Source organism: Schistocerca nitens, chromosome 2 (genome assembly GCF_023898315.1).
Source record: "Schistocerca nitens isolate TAMUIC-IGC-003100 chromosome 2, iqSchNite1.1, whole genome shotgun sequence".
Taxonomy (NCBI): domain Eukaryota; kingdom Metazoa; phylum Arthropoda; class Insecta; order Orthoptera; family Acrididae; genus Schistocerca; species Schistocerca nitens.
In genome coordinates, this window is record NC_064615.1 from 1,004,707,312 (window position 1) to 1,004,726,969 (window position 19,658).

A 19,658-nucleotide genomic window follows, 5' to 3' on the forward strand; every position below is an offset into this window, starting at 1 on the left:
GCATGTGGATCTACATCAAATGTCAAATCTCTCTTTGCCCTAAATTGGGATGCCATCTGGAGCGCTACTGCTCATAGTAATAAACTCCGCACAATCAAGAAGTCTGCTGCAGTTTGGTGTTCTTCCTTCCGCTCCTCTCAGAAGGAGTCCACTGTTTTATGCTGTTTACACAATGGTCACACTCGGCTCACCCATTGTTTCCTCTTACGTAATGACCCACCCCCACAATGTGATTGTGGAGCCAGACTGACGATATCTCACATATTGGTGGAATGTCCCCTTCTTTCGGCCCTTTTTGTTAAGTATGGTCTTCCCGATACCTTAAATTTAAAATTAGACAATCCACGGATGCTTGAACTGGTCCTCAGTATCCTCCGTGAAAGTGGTTTTTATTTCCAGATATAAGGTTCTACTTTAGTCTTGGAGCAGGGGCAGGTTGGTTGTGGTTGGGACTTCTTCTTGGCCCGTGACCCCATGACTGCCCCCTTTTTTTCCAGTTTTTAGATTTGGTCTCACCTTTTATGCCTTTACTGTGTGTGATCAATGATCATTATTTATAATTTGACTCCCCTGGGTTGATGTGTCCACTTTTAGCAGACAATCTTTCTTCTGTAACTCACTTTGGAATTGTGGGACTGCTGACCTCGCCATTTGGTCCCATAAACCCTGTCAGTTAATCATTCAATCAATACTTTCGAGAAAGCTGGGAATATAAATTATTTTGAAAGTGAAACTAATGAATTGATATTGGGTTTATAACAGCATTTCCCATGTCTTCAACTGATTTAATAAAAAATATTTGAATTTTTGGGGACAGATATTAATATTTTTGTTTCTTGCATCTTTTACAACTTTGTTTATTAGTTTCCATGTGGCTGTGCAACTATTGGTGGAATTCTTAATACTGCTGCAATTTTGTGTGTGTGTTTTTTGTTTTGTTTTTTCCCCTTCAGTGATGGCTTTTTTATACTCATTCCTGCATCAACATAGGCTAATCTGGCATTGTCAGTCTTCAGACTGTTAAATATGTTGTACAACAATATAACTCGTGATTTTTGAAATTTCTCAGCTGTTCAGTATACCATGGATTTTGTTTACTTTTAATTTTGAAGCCTTTTTCAGGTATTTTGTATTTCTTTATGGGGATATTGACATCAAATTCTATCAAAAATACTTTAAAAAACTTATCATTTGGGGGTTGTACCCTTTCAGATGAGCCCCCGACAACACAGGGATCACACTTCTGGTGCCTGAGCACTAGCTCCCCACCAGATGTTTTGTACAGAAATGTATCAAATTACACTAAAACATTGATCATCTGATCCTGGCCACTCATCAGATAGGTCTAGACATTTCATTGCAGACTCTTATGACACCACTGCTTTCCCTACCCTGGCTACCCTATAGAAAGAGGGACAAGGCAGATACTTGGGAGCGTAGCAATTTATCCAATACTAAGTATGTACTCAAACTGCTGGAGTACCTTGACTGTGACAAAGTTGTTATTTTTTGTGGAACGTATTGAAGATAAAGGTGGAGAAGCTGAGTCTTTGGGAAAAATATACTATGGATCACTATTGATTAAAGCCACCTCTGCTGCACAATCTACAGATCTTCAGGCATGTAGCCATCTAGGTGACATACCAGTGACCATTGCCCAACACAAAATTTTGAGTATGGTCCATGGAATCATCTTTCAGAAGCCTTATGCACCAGACAGACGATGAACTATGGGCTAATCTCGAGTGGCATACATGTTGCTCGACACATCCAAAAAAGTTCCAAGGATAATGGACCAGATACAGGCACCTTTATCTTGGTGTTTGAAGGAAATGTCCTGTTGGACATGATATACAGGCATGATGTGGACACTGTGGACGATCTCTCCACTAAGGTAGCTCTTGTGAATAACCACCTTTGTGTGTGTCAGTTACACAGACAGTCATTGTGTCAGTTACACAGATAGTCATCACCGACATTCATCATTTTGTCCAGTCTTCAAGAAAGAAAAGAAAATACAGGAATATAAATTGATTGAACTGCCTGTCATATTCTGAGGCACGAGGAAAATGTGAACAGTTACATCGTGCTCAAATGATGACCAATTACACTAGTCAACAGCCATTTTGCATCTGGGATGTGATACATCAACTAGTATGTATTCTGGTGTGTAGAATCCGAATATACCTTTCAAAATGTTCTAGCACATAACCATTTTAGAGTGTTTAAGGTTTTTTTTTTATTTTTCATATTCAGTATTTTGCGTTTTGCTGTTCTTCTGTTTTGATGCTTAATGTTTGTTTATGATTTGCAGAGGAGAGCTAGAAGATCTACAAATCGTCTGTAAATGGTTGGTGTGGTAATCCAGTGGTGCGAAAGAAATCCTCAGAGAGTGTTTCCTGTGAAAGATAGTGCAAACTTTTTGTGTTTAAAACTTACACTAAGAAAAATGGCAACTAGTAAATTTCATTGCTGTCTAAACCACCCTGACAACTTTTGTTGTGTGTGTGGGAAATTCACTCCAAAAGCCCAAGGAAAAACAACCACTGATTTGGTTAATAAGGCATATAAATTGTATTTTGATTGTCCTGTTGGTGATGAATATAAAAATTTTGCACCTCATATTGCCTGTGTAACCTGTACTACAACCTTAACCAAGTGATTGAAAGGAAAACGCCGAGCCATGCCATTTGCTGTTCCGATGGTGTGGTGTGAGCCTAAAGACCATTATTCAGACTGTTATGTCTGTCTTAAAAATATTTCGGGACAGTCAGGCAAAACTAGACATAAAATAAAGTATCCAAATATATCTTCAGTGCATTTGCCTGTGCCCCATGATGAGGGGTTGCCTGTTCCTGTCTGTAACTTGAAAGCCACAGAACCAGACACCATGTCAAGTGAATCAGAAAGTGTTGAACATATAGAAGAGTACTGCCCTCAGTATCATGACACTTCTCCTCAGCTCTTTAATCAAATTTGGTTTGCGATCTAAAACTTTTGAAACGGCAAGCTGAACTCTTGGGGTCGAGACTGCAACAATGGAACCTTCTAGCTCCAGGGACAAAAATTTCGATATGCAGAATTCTGTGTGTGTATGTAGAGATGTCAATGGTCTGATGATGCAGCTAGGTGCACAACATAATCCTCAGGAGTGGTGACTATTTGTTGACTCCAGTAAAACCAGCTTGAAAGCAGTACTACTGCATAATGGCAATGAATTTCCATCGGTACCTTTGGCTTACACAGTAGACATGGAAGAAACTTATGAAATCATGTCTTTGCTGCTACAGAGAATCAAATATAAGGATCACGAGTGGCAGCTTTGCTGTGATTTAAAAGTTGTTGCACTCCTTACAGGTTTACAGACTGGATTCACGAAATACTGCTACTTTTTTTGCCTTTGGGCACCCATGACACCAAGAACCACCGTACAGTCAAAGAATCGCCTACAAGGAAGTCATATGTTCCTGGAAACATAAATGTGAACAATACCCCACTGGTTGAGCCCGATAAAATCATTTTGTCTCCCGTTCATATCAAGTTGGGCCTTATCAAAAACTTCGTAAAAGCTCTGGATAAAGAAGGTAAGGTCTTCAATCACTTAAAAGAAAAGTTTTCCAAGTTAAGTGAGGCAAAGCTGAAAGAAGGTATATTTGTTGGACCACTAATAAGAAAATTGCTGAAAAATCCAACCTTTGATACCAAACTCCCAGATATCCAATTAGCTGCTTGGTCTTCTTTTAGAGCAATTGTGAAATGGCTTTTTGGGTAATAGAAAAGACAAAAACTATGTAACCATTGTGAATGATCTGTTGGACAACTATAAGAACATGGGGTGTAGAATGTCACTTAAAATACACTTTTTGCATTCTCACCTTGATTTCTTCCTGGAAAATTTGGGAGCCGTAAGTGATGAGCATGTTGTATGCTTTCACCAAGACATTCTTACCATGGAACACTGTTACCATGGTTATTAGAAACCTTTGATGATGGGTGACTACTTCTGGGGTCTTGTTAGGGAGAGTGATGAAACTGCAAACAAAAGAAGAGCTCTGTCATCACATTTTTCAAAAACCAAAGACGATTAAAGGTGTAAATATCTTCTGAACTAATTTGGACCTTTTATTGACATCATGCCCGTATGTACATACAAAATAGTATTGATTTCAAACGTTCTGAATGTGTATTTTTGTTTGACTTAATTGTGTCAGTTTTCGCTGTTACCATTTTTTATTTTGCTGTTTATCTAGGAAATGTGACATCATAGAGAAAAACTGATTTTACCAGTGTATTCAGCACCCCAAAATTAGATAAATCCACCCATTTACAAACCAGATGCAGAAAAAAAGTTTACATTTCTGAACTAGTATTATTTGAAACTCACAGGGTCCATCATCCCCATTACCTGAATTTCTTTTCCAAATCACATCTCTCACACCCCTCTCTCATGTTCCCATGGCTCCATCTTGGGGAACCATCTCCCGTACCAAGCCGCAGAAGCAGCTTCCTCCTCCAGTGTGTACCAGTGACCGCTCCCTCTTGGGGCCAACCTCTCCCTGGACCCGAGGACTGACACCAGCCGATGGCCGAAGGAGCTGTGGACTGTGTTGTCAAGGCTGCCTGCTCTTCATCCATCCCCACACTCACCATGGATGGGCCCTCACAAGAATCCCAATCGCCAAAGGCTGTGGAGGACGAGGAGGAGGAGAATTAGAATCAGGACAAGGCTACTCTGGTGACAGTGGAGGGGCCACATCCAGCCCCCACCCCCAGCCTCCGTCGATGCAGTCAGACTTTGAACCAATGCTTATTTACGTGGTTCCATTCCCATCGGTTACAGGCACTGATCCTGGGGCATGACTGGTCCTTCACACCTAACCTTGACACGTATAATGTTATCATTCAGTGAAACTATAATGGATATTACTGTCACATGCCATAACTACAGCACCTTAATTTTTCCTCTTCTGCAATTTGTGTTTTTCTACAAGAAATGTGCTTCAGTGATGACCAGTCATCAGTATTCTATAGTTATCAGAAATTCTGTCAGAACTGTGTTGGCCCCAAGAGGACATTTGCAGGAGTATATAAATTGGTTCACACAGATGTCATCAGTGAGTGGATTCCCCTTGGAAACAATAGGGGTGCAGATGCAAATGACTTCAGCAGTCACTATTTTCTCCAAGCAGGCCACTTACTTACACTGTGCTGACCACCTTAGCCCAACAACTCCCTCCCCCCTCCCCCCCTCTCTCTCTTTTTCTGCTACTTGGGTACTTAAGTGTGCACCACTCCCTGTCGGAGGGAAGGGGGGGGGGGAGTATCACTGGCCTTCCAATTTATCGGCTTCTTACTGACCATGCTCTGTGTCTCCTCAATGATGATACCCCTAATACCCCTACCCATTTCAGTGTCAGCCAAGGCACATTTTCAGCTATTGACCTAACAGTCTCTTTCCTTAATCTCATAGCTCCTCTACAGTGCTCACTACATGGCGCAGTTTGTGACAGTGACCACTCTCTGGTGATGTGGGCCTCTTTCTTCCTTGCCACTGCCAGATTGGCTGACTACCACAGTAGATGCTTTGAAGCCAACTGGCAGTTGTACACCTCTGCTGTTACCTTTACACTCTCTCTCCCTCTCTCCGTCAGATTGCATGATGACTCTTGACACAATCACCTATGTCAGTGGACCTGCTATTCCTCTTTCTACATGTACATTGATACTGTGCAAATCACACTTAAGTACCTGGCAGAGGGTTCATCAAAACACCTGCACAATAATTCTCTATTATTCCAATATCGAACAGTGTGTGGCAAAAACGAACACCTATCTCTTTCCTTGTGAGCTCTTATTTACCTTATTTCATTATGATGATCATTTCTCCCTATATAAGTTGGTGTCAAGAAAATATTTTCGCATTTGGAGGACAAAGTTCATGATTGAAATTTCATGGGAAGATTCCGCCACAACAAAAAATGCCGTTTTTTAATGATGTCCACCCCAAATTCTGCATCATGTCAGTGTGGCACTCTCTCCCCTGTTTCGCGATAATGCAAAACATGCTGCTCTTCTTTGAACTTTCTCGGTGTATGCCATTAACCCTGTCTGGTAAGGATCCCAGAATGCACAGCAGTACTCCAAAAGAGGACAGACAAGTGTAGTGTAGGCAGTCTCTTTAGCAGACCTGTTACATTTTCTAAGTGCTCTGTCAGTAAAATGCAGTCTCTGACTTGCCCTCCCCACAACATTTTGTGTGTGTTCTTTCCAATTTAAATTATTCATAACTGTAATTGCTAGGTATTTAGTTGAATTTATGGCTTTTAGATTTGACTGATTTACCGTGTAACCGAAGTTTAATGGATTCCTTTTAGCATTCATGTGGGTGACTGCACACTTTTCATTACTTAGGATCAATTGCCAATTTTTTGCACCACACAGGTATCTTTTCTAAATCATTTTTCAGTTTGCTTTGATCTTCTGATGAGTTTACTGGACAATAAATGACAGCATCATTTGCAAACAACCTAAGATGGCTACTTTCTACAGGTCCCTTCCATCACCAACCAGTGCCATGGTGGACCAGAAACATTGCAATAGCTGTTCAAGATAATCACAGAGGCCTACATTTCAAGTGAAATCCTTTGTAAACCAACCTTACCACTTTTAAGCAACTTCATGCTAAGGCTTGCCATCTAATTGAATACAATAACAAGGGATGATGGGAGCACTATGCCTCCTTCCAGAGAATGTATGCCTCCTCATCCCAGGTGTGGGCCAAACAATGTAGTCTTCTGGGCAGCCAAAAATCCAGAACAGTGCCAGGTATCTTTCTTCGAGGTGATGTCCTCTTCTTATGCGGCTGCCTTCCAGATGTGTAAGTGAAAACGAGTCTCACTCTCCTTTTCACCTTGGCATGCTGAATTATACTGGGTCTCCAGTATAATTGTCCAGTGTTCAGAGATGTGACGGGAGTCGTCATTTGAAGCAAAAAAGCGTAGTAAGCATAAGCTCCAAAAAGCATACCTTAAGAGCTATGAACACTAGTTCATTAGAACAGATGTGTTTCATAGTAGCAAAGATGAAAAACTGCTCATAGCTCTTAAGGTGTGGTTCCTGTCATATCCCTGAATATTGACCGATCCTCCTGGGACAGCCTGGAGAATGAAGCATTCTGGGGATTGGTTCAAACTGTTGCTTCATCTCATGATATGGCCCTGGGCCATGATTCTATTCACAGTCAGATTATCCAACATCTGACTATTATTCAGCAGCTCCATCTCGTCAGGGTCTTCAGCTGTATTTGGAAACAAATGCTGTAGGCATTTTGAAACTGACGGGCTGGGATGGCTCTGATGCCATGATGAGAGGCATCCATTTGTAACTGAGGCTGATACATTATTAAACAATGGGCAGACTGTAGGCAAGTTTCCGAAGTTTGAAATGCCAGCTGAGAAACTGAAAGCACTTTCACTGCAACTAATTCAAAAGATAAGCTATGGAATCTTCTACAAGACTGGCATAATAGGTAATCTTCCCAAGAAACATCTGGATATCCTCACAGGTCTGGGAAAGCATATCTTTGATCTCCTTGACATAGCCCTCTGTGGGCTAGAACACTTCTTTACTAAGGACATGTTGTAGATAAGTGACAGAAGATTGAAAAAAATCAACATTTAGAAAAATTACACTTGAGATGCTTTCCAGACATACCTGTGAAAACCTGACTTGGATTGTGTAGATATTCTTTGTTTGTACTGCCTATAACCAGGATGTCATCAAGGTAGTTGTCAAAATGGGGGTATATATGCTATAAGCTATTCCAAACATTCCTTGGAAAATAACAGGTGCACTTGTGATCCAGGATAGTAACCTCTTATACTGGTAAAGGCCAAATGTTTTTATAAGACTAAGATTTTCTTTGACTTTTCGGCTAGTGGGAGAGGTCTCAGTGGTGCGAAGTGAAGTGAAGCAGTCAAGACTGCTTGACAGTAACCAAAAATGAAGCACAAATTATATGCAATACCTCTCGTAACTATGGATCTGCCCAATACACACCTCTATTACAAGTGAGAGAACAATTGACATCTCCATTTAAACTTTTTGCCAAAAGTGCACACAAATTTACACTTCTAATTCCTACTTTGAAGCTCTGCTGCATAGCTTACCAAGTCTAATTTATGCTGTTACAAAAATTCTGGTGGAGCTGCAACCTTATGCATTTTAGTAGAAATATATTCTGCTAACAAAGCATAAATGTCCAAAAGCAGTAACTGAAGGTTCCAAAAATGGGGCCTGTTCCTGCACGTAATACAACCGAGGCTGCTGGATAGCAATATTGCCCTCTCCCATTTCAGGCACTGATGTGACTTGTCTGGTAACATAGTGTTAACAGCTTCTGGTAAATGTCAGTGTCCTCTAGGAAATCATTAAACAGTTGGCAGGCTTGTATAGCTAGCATGGCTTGCAGACAGAAGTGAAACTGGGCCAGCAGCCCCTTGATCTTAAATTGGCTGGCTAGTGGGCTTGCTTACCTACGGACCAGAGATGCTGTATGGTTTCCCATTCACAACGGCCCTGCCAGATGTAGGTGGAGTGTAGCATATCAATAGTTAGCCATCATCTATCAATATGTCCAGTGAGATAAGATTAAAAACCTCATTGTTGTGTGCCTAAACAAACATACTATAATTATGTGAAGGTATGCAATATGGTACTAGATTTAATTCAGTTGATTAGAATCAGAGCCAATGAATCCTTAATGCTGCACTCAAGAAAATTATGATTGACTTACATGTCTCAGCAAATTTGAAAGTTAATGTGGCAAAGTTAACTTATCTGAAAAGGCAGTCAAAACTGGTGCAATAGGTCATTTCTATCATGTGATATAATATAGGTTCTGTAATGTGTCAATGATGTTACACAAAGAATCACAAAACCCATAGAGTATTCCTTTGTAGATTTTAGTCCGTGTTTATCACTATCACCTTATGGTTTAGCAGGAAGCTATATTTTAATAGAATTGTTGAAAGATGATTCTGTCAGCATAATTTGAAATATTTACTGTAGGTACACTCTATGAACAAGCTCCTTGTAAGCTCTGGATCTCTTTATGCAATAATAATCGTCAAACATGGAAAATACTCTCTTCATTTGAGTATGCTCCACTTAACTTTCTTAATTGAAAGATTTGCTCAGAATAAATTCACCTTGAACTTCAGATTCACCAAATGCCCATGAGAAATTGCAAATTTGACTTAACTTGAAAACAGACACGAAAATAAATCCTTTACAGCTCAAAAAGGAAAAAAAAAGAGAGGTTATTAGACACTTTTCCCGTGCCATACATAGCATTTAAAATAAAACAATTTTCGTGGAACATAATTTTTTGTGAAAACAGCATTAACAAACCTTTATTCTCTCTGTAAATATTTCAGTACTAAACGAAATCACTCATTGAAAGGATGAAAATAATGAACACTTGCTACTTTTTGGAGTAATCCTTACTTGAACTAGAGTACAAATACACAGAAAAAGGAGACGCATGCATGCATATACATGCCTGTGCCCTGCATGGCGCCATTTGGATGCACAATTTTAGTAGGTGGGATTGTGTCGGTTAGGGTGGATAAAGGGAGAGAGAAATCGAAATGCGGGATGGTGGAGTGGCAGGTGCACAGGCTAGGCTTGTGATGCGTGGGTTTCAGAGCCAATGGGGATTGGTGCACACTAAAGGTGATATGGGAATGTGAATTGGGAGGGGTTGATAGTATGATGGGTGGAGGATGTGGGTTACTGGAGATTAATGCGAAGATAGTTATGGGAATGAAGGATGTGTTGCAAAGATAACTAAGATCTGTGTAGTTCAGAGAAGCTGATGGTGGAGCTAAGAATCCGTATGATCTGGGTTGTGAAGCAGCCATTGAAATTTAGCATGTTATGTTCAGCTGCATGTTGTTCCACTGGGTGGTCAGCTTTTGTTATTTGAAACAGTTTGGCAGTGGCTATTCATATTGGTGGACAGCTGATTGGTATTCATACCAACATAGAAAGCTGTATGTTGTTTGCATTAGAACCAGTTTATGGCATGGCTGCTTTCACAGGTGGCGCAACCTCTAGTGGGGTAGCCCATGTCATGACTGGAGTAGGAAATGCTGGATGGGAGGATTGGCAGAGTCTTACACCAGGTCTTCCACAGGGATATGATCCCTTATGGCAAGGGGCTGGGAGTTGGATTGGTATAGGGATGGACTAGGATGTTGTGTGGGTTGGGTGAGTGCCAGAAGACCACTTTAGGAGTTAGGAGGGTTGGGAAGGATCTTGGTTAGGATACCCCTCATTTCAGGGCATGATGATACATAATCAAAGCTTTGATGAAGGATATGGTTCAGTTGTTCAAATCCAGGACAGTATTGGGAGACTAGGCAGATGCTCCTTTGTAGCTGATTATTGTGGGTGATGGGAAGATTAGGGATGTTTGAGGATATGGCATAGGAAATCTGTTTGCGGGCTAGGTTTAGAGGATAATGTCCATCTGTGGAAGCCTTTGTGAAACCTTCAGATACGGGGCAAGGTAGTTCTCTACACAGCGGGTATGTCATCCATGGGTGGCCAAGCTGTATGAAGGGATGTTCTGATGTGGAAGGGATGGCAGCCGTCAAAATGCAGGTACTGTTGGTGGTTAGTGGGTTTAACGTGGACATTGGTGTGGATGGAGCCATCAGAGTGGTGGAGGTTTGTCCACGTTAAACCCACTAACCACCAACATTACCTGTATTTTGACAGCTGCCATGCCTTCCACACCCAAAAATCCCTCCCATAAAGCCTGACCACCTGTGGATAGCATGTCTTTAGTAATGAGAACTTCCTTGCCTAATATGATGAAAATCACATGAAGCCTTCACTTACAGGCACCACCCTCCCAAACCTAATCCGCAAACAAATTTCCTGTGCCATTTTCTCACACACTCCTAATCCTCCCACCATCCCCCAGAATTGGCTACAAAGCACCACATTCCCCGTATCACCCATTGTGACTCTTGACTGGAGCAACTGAGTCATATTTGAGCCAGAGCTTTGATTATATATGCCCTGAAATGAGGGACATTCTATCCAAGATCCTTCCCACCCCTCCATAAGCGGTGTTCTGTTGCCCATTAACCTACACAACATCCTATTCCATCCCTATGCCACTTCCACTCTCATCCATTTGCCACAGGGATCATATCCTTATGGGAGACACAGGTACAAGATCTGCCCAATCCACCCACCCTGCACTTCCTACTCCAGGCTTGTCAGGGGCTTATCCTACCCCATCATAGGCCAGGCCAACTGTGGAAGTAGCCGTGTCAGATACCAACTCTGCTAAAAACATTGCACGGCTTTTTATGTCAGTGTGACTACTAACCAACTGTCCACCAGAATGAATGGCCACCACCAAACTGTTGCCAATAACAAAGTTGACCATCTGGTGACACCTATGCACCTGAACACAACATGCTTAATTTTAATAGGTGCTTCACAACCCAGGCCATTTGTGTCCTTCCCTCCACTACCAGCTCATCTGAATAACATAGATGAGAACTATAATTACAACACATCCTTTGCTCCTGTAACCATCCAAGCCTTAATCCTCAGTAACCCATTGTTCCCAAATGCTACACTAAACTATTTCCCCTTCCTCCAGCCTGTCACCATCTCCCAATTCGCATCCTGACATCAGCTTCAGCATTGGCTCTGATACCAACACATCACTTGCTTAGCCCAGGCTCCTGGCACCCCTCTCTCTTGGTAAACAGGCTGCCCCCACTTTGTCCCCCCCCCCCCCCCATCCATCCCACCCAATGCAACCCCCACCCAAACCAGTCCACCTGCTGTGGGGAGATAGAGAGAGAGAGAGAGAGAAAGAGAGAGAGAGAGAGAGAATGTGTGTGTCGACAACTCAACACCTCTGCTTTTTAATGAGGGGTCTTCTTTACTCCTAAAATACACTCCTGGAAATTGAAATAAGAACACCGTGAATTCATTGTCCCAGGAAGGGTAAACTTTATTGACACATTCCTGGGGTCAGATACATCACATGATCACACTGACAGAACCACAGGCACATAGACACAGGCAACAGAGCATGCACAATGTCGGCACTAGTACAGTGTATATCCACCTTTCGCAGCAATGCAGGCTGCTATTCTTCCATGGAGACGATCGTAGAGATGCTGGATGTAGTCCTGTGGAACGGCTTGCCATGCCATTTCCACCTGGCGCCTCAGTTGGACCAGCGTTCGTGCTGGACGTGCAGACCGCGTGAGACGACGCTTCATCCAGTCCCAAACATGCTCAATGGGGGACAGATCCGGAGATCTTGCTGGCCAGGGTAGTTGACTTACACCTTCTAGAGCACGTTGGGTGGCACGGGATACATGCGGACGTGCATTGTCCTGTTGGAACAGCAAGTTCCCTTGCCGGTCTAGGAATGGTAGAACGATGGGTTCGATGACGGTTTGGATGTACCGTGCACTATTCAGTGTCCCCTCGACGATCACCAGTGGTGTACGGCCAGTGTAGGAGATCGCTCCCCACACCATGATGCCGGGTGTTGGCCCTGTGTGCCTCGGTCGTATGCAGTCCTGATTGTGGCGCTCACCTGCACGGCGCCAAACACGCATACGACCATCATTGGCACCAAGGCAGAAGCGACTCTCATCGCTGAAGACGACACGTCTCCATTCGTCCCTCCATTCACGCCTGTCGCGACACCACTGGAGGCGGGCTGCACGATGTTGGGGCGTGAGCGGAAGACGGCCTAACGGTGTGCGGGACCGTAGCCCAGCTTCATGGAGACGGTTGCGAATGGTCCTCGCCGATACCCCAGGAGCAACAGTGTCCCTAATTTGCTGGGAAGTGGCGGTGCGGTCCCCTACGGCACTGCGTAGGATCCTACGGTCTTGGCGTGCATCCGTGCGTCGCTGCGGTCCGGTCCCAGGTCGACGGGCACGTGCACCTTCCGCCGACCACTGGCGACAACATCGATGTACCGTGGAGACCTCATGCCCCACGTGTTGAGCAATTCGGCGGTACGTCCACCCGGCCTCCCGCATGCCCACTATACGCCCTCGCTCAAAGTCCGTCAACTGCACATACGGTTCACGTCCACGCTGTCGCGGCATGCTACCAGTGTTAAAGACTGCGATGGAGCTCTGTATGCCACGGCAAACTGGCTGACACTGACGGCGGCGGTGCACAAATGCTGCGCAGCTAGCGCCATTCGACGGCCAACACCGCGGTTCCTGGTGTGTCCGCTGTACCGTGCGTGTGATCATTGCTTGTACAGCCCTCTCGCAGTGTCCGGAGCAAGTATGGTGGGTCTGACACACCGGTGTCAATGTGTTCTTTTTTCCATTTCCAGGAGTGTATTTACATTCTATCAGAACTTTATTGTGTATATGTGCGTGGTATGTCTCCAAATTAGCACATCTTCAGTAATGTAACTATCTTGAAAATTTCTAATTAGACTTTACGGATGCTAGCTGTCACTATGTATTATGACATAGCTTTGCAGAGTGCACTCCATGACATATTATCACTACTTGTAGCACTACAGGTAAACATCCTGTTGTTAAGTGGATGGCTGTGTGTGTAATCATCTGTTTTCGTGTGGTATCGTGAACTATACTTAATGTTCTTCTTTTTTTTCTCTTTGTATTATAGAACAAGAAGGATGCAGTGGTGTTGTCGTGAAGGAGAGAATGTAATGCATTAGAATTTATAATTAGATATTTATTATAAGAAATATGATATCTCTGTTTAATATTCTGTATTGCTTCTGATAAGCTGTAGTATATGAAATAAAAAAAAAAAACCTTGTAATGATAAGTATTCTTTGCACTTTGTTTCAGATCGTTCATACCTTCGAATCACTGAGCAGGAGTTTGTCACCTTGCCATTTGATGTAAGTTTTATGTAATCGAACTTAATTAGCAAATACAAGTACTTTAAAGATTCCTCCTGAGTGTCAGTATGTTAACACATTGTTTTTTGTGATTTTAGAAACACTAAGGTTAAGTCTAAACAGCATGTTTTACTGGATAAATTGAAAGTGACATGTACACATTTATTAATGTTGTGATGAAAGGAAAAAGTTTTAGCATTCACTGTGAAGTGTTATTCCTAGATATGTTATGAAATATTTTTGTTTTTATATAATGTTCATTGCAGTTACAAAGTAAAGCTCTATCCTAAAGAAGAAGAAAAAAAAGAAAAGAAAAAAAAACGTGCCATTCATAACTAAAACTGTGTTGTTCAGACCTTATAATTTACAACAGGTTATGGGCCCAGACCACGTCTAAAGAACAAAATAGTTCTTTTTAGAAAAAAAAACTGATTCAATCCAGTGTGTGCTGACAGAAGAATTTTTTGTTAAAACTATTTGTTCAGTAAGAACATGGCTACAATTGGAGGTGATAAAGTGAATATTGATAAACTTGAAGCAAATGGGCAAAATGTAAGTGGCACATGTCTATGGTGCTCCATTCATATGGACTCAGAGTGTTACTGGTATGTGCAAACCTGTTGTGTTGCCTCAGGATTCTACTATTGAACAGAAGGCAGCATATGCAGAACGGCAAAAGAATGATGCGAAAGCAGCAAGTCTTGTGGCAAGTGTGCTAAGCAAACCAGTTGGTGAACTGGTGTAGATGTACAAAAATGCTAAAGAAATATGGAATAAACTATATGCCCGATTTTAACATAGCAGCATTCAATGTTTGAACATGTTAATTGAAAACTGTTTTTGGATCAAACGCAATGAAAGAGAAGCACACATGTAACTAAGCTGCAGAATTTATTTGTAGATCTAAATGATTTAATGAAACATGAAGAGAACAAATTGTCTAAAAGAATATTAAATGGTTGAATTTTATTTATGCTCGGAAAGGAATATGATAATTTTAAACATCTCTGGGAGACAATGCCAGCGGAAAATCAGAGTTTCTACTTACTTATCAAAAAACTTTGTATCATTGAATTGCATGAACAAAATGCAACAGGCATAATTGCATTTGTTCATTTCTAACACACGGAAGAAGATGATGGAAGAGCGAACAGAACAAAAATTTCCATGCAGTTAATGTGAACTACTAGGTCACTGGGCAGAGGGGTGGGTGGCGGGGTGTCCACTGGATGCTCTTGATGCATGCAGTGAGAACAGAAGGTGAGTTGTAACACTGTATTTATTTCATGCGCCATGGGTTTGCGTAGTAGAAATTGCATTGACGTAAATAAATGGTATTTTGATAGCAGTGCTATGAAGCATATCACTTGGAATAATCAGTACTTCATTTTGTGCAGTGAATTTGATGTTCCTGAAGTGGTTTTGTTAGGAAAGCAAGGTAAAATGTGTGCATGTGATCAAGGCACAGTCTTTATCGAAATGAGACAAAAAAATAAATGGTACAATGCTAGAATGGAAAATGTTTCATATGTCCCAGATGCAAGTGCTCATTTCTTCTCAGCCAGAGCAGCTGCTTGTAACAGCTACAATATAACATTTGGCAGCAAAAGTGTTAGGATTCAGGAAAGAGCCATTGACAGCATCGTCATGACAGACTATGTGAAAAATGAGCTGTATGTGTTGGAAGTGTGTTGTTTGGCCAGGAAAAGGTAATCGAGTGAACTTAGTGACATCATCTGAAACATTACAAATGTACCATGAAAGAGTTGGTCATCAGAATAAACAAGACATCAAGAACATCTCGAAGAAACTTAACATAATTGCAGAAGGTTGTAAGGATGAATTTTGTGATGGTTGTGCATTAGGAAAGATTCATAGACGTAGACTACCATTCAGACAATGAGCAAATCACTCCACAGCTGCTGGTGAATTAATCCATGTAGATATCAATGGATCAAAGAGTATAGAATCATTTGGAGGTGCTTGATATTATATAAGTTTTACAGACAATTTCAGTAAATTTCACTGAATTTTCTTTTTGAAGCACAAAAACGAAGTATACAGTGTGCTTAACAATTTTGAAAAGAAGCTCGTGAATCCAAAGGCCATGCTGTAAAACAGTTCTGATGTGATAGAGGTAAAGAATATACTAGCAACAGAGTTAAGGAATTGCTCATAGATAAGGGAACAGAATTACTGATTCCTCCACCCTATACTCCTGAACAAAGTTGTTTGACTGAAAGTGAAAATAGAACTGTTGAAGCTGCATGTTCAATGCTGAACACAAGCAAACTTCAAAGAGGATTATGGGCAGAAGCTTGCAATACAGCAGTCTATATTTTAAATCGAACTGGAAGGTCTTTGGTTCCAGACAAATTTCATGACTGTGTTTTTTGGAAGATGGGGCTAGAAATTGTGTACAGTTTTATATCACTTGTCATAATTTAGTAGAGGCAAAAAAAGCGACAGTTGTAAAATCTTCAGCTGATCCACGTCAGTCAACTGAAGAATAGGATACTAGTGCTAATGAAGGTGAAACAAATTATGTCCTGCTTGGGGTATTACATTTGTAGTTCAACTGAGACACAGGACATCAGTGTTACATTTATTGGTTTTTGCATTGGCACTAGCACTAGTAAGTATCCTATTCTTCAGTTGAACTACATAGGTCAACTGAAGAATAGGATACTAGGATTCAAAAAAGAGGTGTATCTAAAATTGTATTTAAAATTTGGATGTATGTGATGTATGTCCACCATCTGTGTTCTCTGTCCTGCATTCCTTTGTTTCTGAACATTCATTTGTGGTGTTGTTGTTGTTGTGGTCTTCAGTCCTGAGACTGGTTTGATGCAGCTCTCCGTGCTACTCTATCCTGTGCAAGCTTCTTCATCTCCCAGTACTTACTGCAACCTAAATCCTTCTGAATCTGCTTAATGTATTCATCTCTTGGTCTCCCTCTACGATTTTTAACCTCCATGCTGCCCTCCAATGCTAAATTTGTAATCCCTTGATGCCTGAAAACATGACCTACCAACCGGTCCCTTCTTCTTGTCAAGTTGTGCCACAAACTCCTCTTCTCCCCTATTCTATTCAATACCTCCTCATTAGTTACGTGATCTACCCATCTAATCTTCAGAATTCTTCTGTAGCATCACATTTCGAAAGCTTCTATTCTCTTCCTGTCCAAACTATTTATTGTCCATGTTTCACTTCCATACATGGCTACACTCCATACAAATACTTTCAGAAACGACTTCCTGACACTTAAATCTATACTCAATGTTAACAAATTCCTCTTCTTCAGAAACGCTTTCCTTGCCATTGCCAGTCTACATTTTATATCCTCTCTACTTCAACCATCAGTTATTTTGCGCCCCAAATAGCAAAACTCATTTACTACTTTAAGCGTCTCATTTCCTAATCTAATTCCCTCAGCATCACCCAACTTAATTCGACTACATTCCATTATCCTCGTTTTGCTTTTGTTGATGTTCATCTTATATCCTCCTTTCAAGACACTGTCCATTCCATTCAAATGCTCTTCTAAGTCCTTTGCTGTCTCTGACAGAATTACAATGTCATCGGCGAACCTCAAAGTTTTTATTTCTTCTCCATGGATTTTAACACCTACTCTGAATTTTTCTTTTGTTTCCTTTACTGCTTGCTCAATATTCAGATTGAATAACATTGGGGAGAGGCTACAACCCTGTCTCTCTCCCTTCCCAACCACTGCTTCCCTTTCATGCCCCTCGACTCTTATAACTGCCATCTGGTTTCTTTACAAATTGTAAATAGTCTTTCGCTCCGTGTATTTTACCCTTGCTTCCTTTAGAATTTGAAAGAGAGTATTCCAGTCCACATTGTCAAAAGCTTTCTCTAAGTCTACAAATGCTAGAAACTTAGGTTTGTCTTTCCTTAATCTTTCTTCTAAGATAAGGCGTAAGGTCAGTATTGCCTCACGTGTTCCAACATTTCTACGGAATCCAAACTGATCTTCCCCGAGGTCGGCTTATATTAGTTTTTCCATTCGTCTGTAAAGAATTTGCGTTAGTATTTTGCAGCTGTGACTTATTAAACTGATAGTTCGGTAATTTTCACATCTGTCAACACCTGCTTTCTTTGGTATTGGAATTATTATATTCTTCTTGAAGTCTGAGGGTATTTCGCCTGTTTCATACATCTTGCTCACCAGATGGTAGAGTTTTGTCAGGACTGGCTCTCCCAAGGCCGTCAGTAGTTCTAATGGAATGTTGTCTACTCCGGGGGCCTTGTTTCGACTCAGGTCTTTCAGTGCTCTGTCAAACTCTTCCTGCAGTATTGTATCTCCCATTTCATCTTCATTTACATCCTCTTCCATTTCCATAATATTGTCCTCAAGTACATCGCCCTTGTATAGACCCTCTATATACTCCTTCCACCTTTCTGCTTTCCCTTCTTTGCTTAGGACTGGGTTTCCATCTGAGCTCTTGATGTTCATACAAGTGGTTCTCTTTTCTCCAAAGGTCTCTTTAATTTTCCTGTAGGCAGTATATCTTACCCCTAGTGAGATAAGCCTCTACATCCCTGCTTAGCCATTTTGCACTTCTTGTTGATCTCATTTTTGAGACGTTTGTATTCCTTTTTGCCTGCTTCATTTACTGCATTTTTATATTTTCTACTTTCATCAGTTACATTCAATATTTCTTCTGTTACGCAAGGATTTCTACCAGCCCTCAACGTTTTACCTACTTGATCGTCTGCTGCCTTTCTACTTCATCCCTCAGAGCTACCCATTCTTCTTCTACTGTATATCTTTCCCCCAGTCCTGTCAATTGTTCCCTTATGCTCTCCCTGAAACTCTCTACAACTTCTGGTTTAGTCAGTTTAGCAAGGTCCCATCTCCTTAAATTCCCACCTTTTTGCAGTTTCTTCAATTTTAATCTACAGTTCATAACCAATAGATTGTGGTCGGAGTCCACATCTGCCCCCGGAAATGTCTTACAATTTAAAACCTGGTTCCTAAATCTGTCTTACCATTATATGATCTGTCTGATACCTTTTAGTATGTCCAGGGTTCTTCCATGTATGCAACCTTCTTTCATGATTCTTGAACCAAGTGTTAGCGATGATTAATTTACAGTATTTACTCGAATCCAAGCCTTACTCGAATTAAAGCTGAAACTGAAAAATGAGACTCGAAATCAAGGAAAAAAATTTTCCTGAATCTAAGCCGCACCTGAAATTTGAGACTCGAAATTCAAGGGGAGGGAAAAGTTTTAGGCCACATCTCCAAATTGAAACACAGTTGGTCCATTGTAATATGAGACACAATTTAGGTCGAATGAATGACGATACAGCTACAGTAGTGTGGTTCGAGTCGTAAGCTTAACAGTTAAGCTTTACCAGGTAGCCATTGCTATGCGTCAGGCGCTCCGTCCGTATTTATACGGGTACCCTTCCTTTTTCACGTGCTTCACCTGGTTTGAATTGATTGCTTATTTTTCTTTGATCTCATAAATGCCGTTCTCCTTCTTATAGGTATTTAAGTGACTCTAAGCTGAAAATGCATTACTGTAGTGTGTCATGCATTGTTAAGCCTGTCTCGCCGCTCGTGACGTGGCTTGCTTTTGTGCGCGTTACCGCAGCTTACAATTTTTTTTTTTTAAAGAGAGGAATCGTCTCATTAGCGAAACAATGGCAAGAGACTGCTATTTGTTGTTACTTACACTGC

At 41.4% G+C, this 19,658-nt stretch overlaps 1 protein-coding gene across 1 annotated transcript in view; it reads left to right on the forward strand.

The window, feature by feature from the left end:
• The window catches only part of LOC126234767 (ER membrane protein complex subunit 5), a 62,653-nt gene that overhangs the window by 22,760 nt on the left and 20,235 nt on the right, over positions 1-19,658 (forward strand). Inside the window, exon 2 of the mRNA XM_049943515.1 lies at positions 13,896-13,948. Coding sequence (XP_049799472.1) covers positions 13,896-13,948 — 53 coding nt within the window. The remainder of the gene's footprint in view (positions 1-13,895; positions 13,949-19,658) is intronic.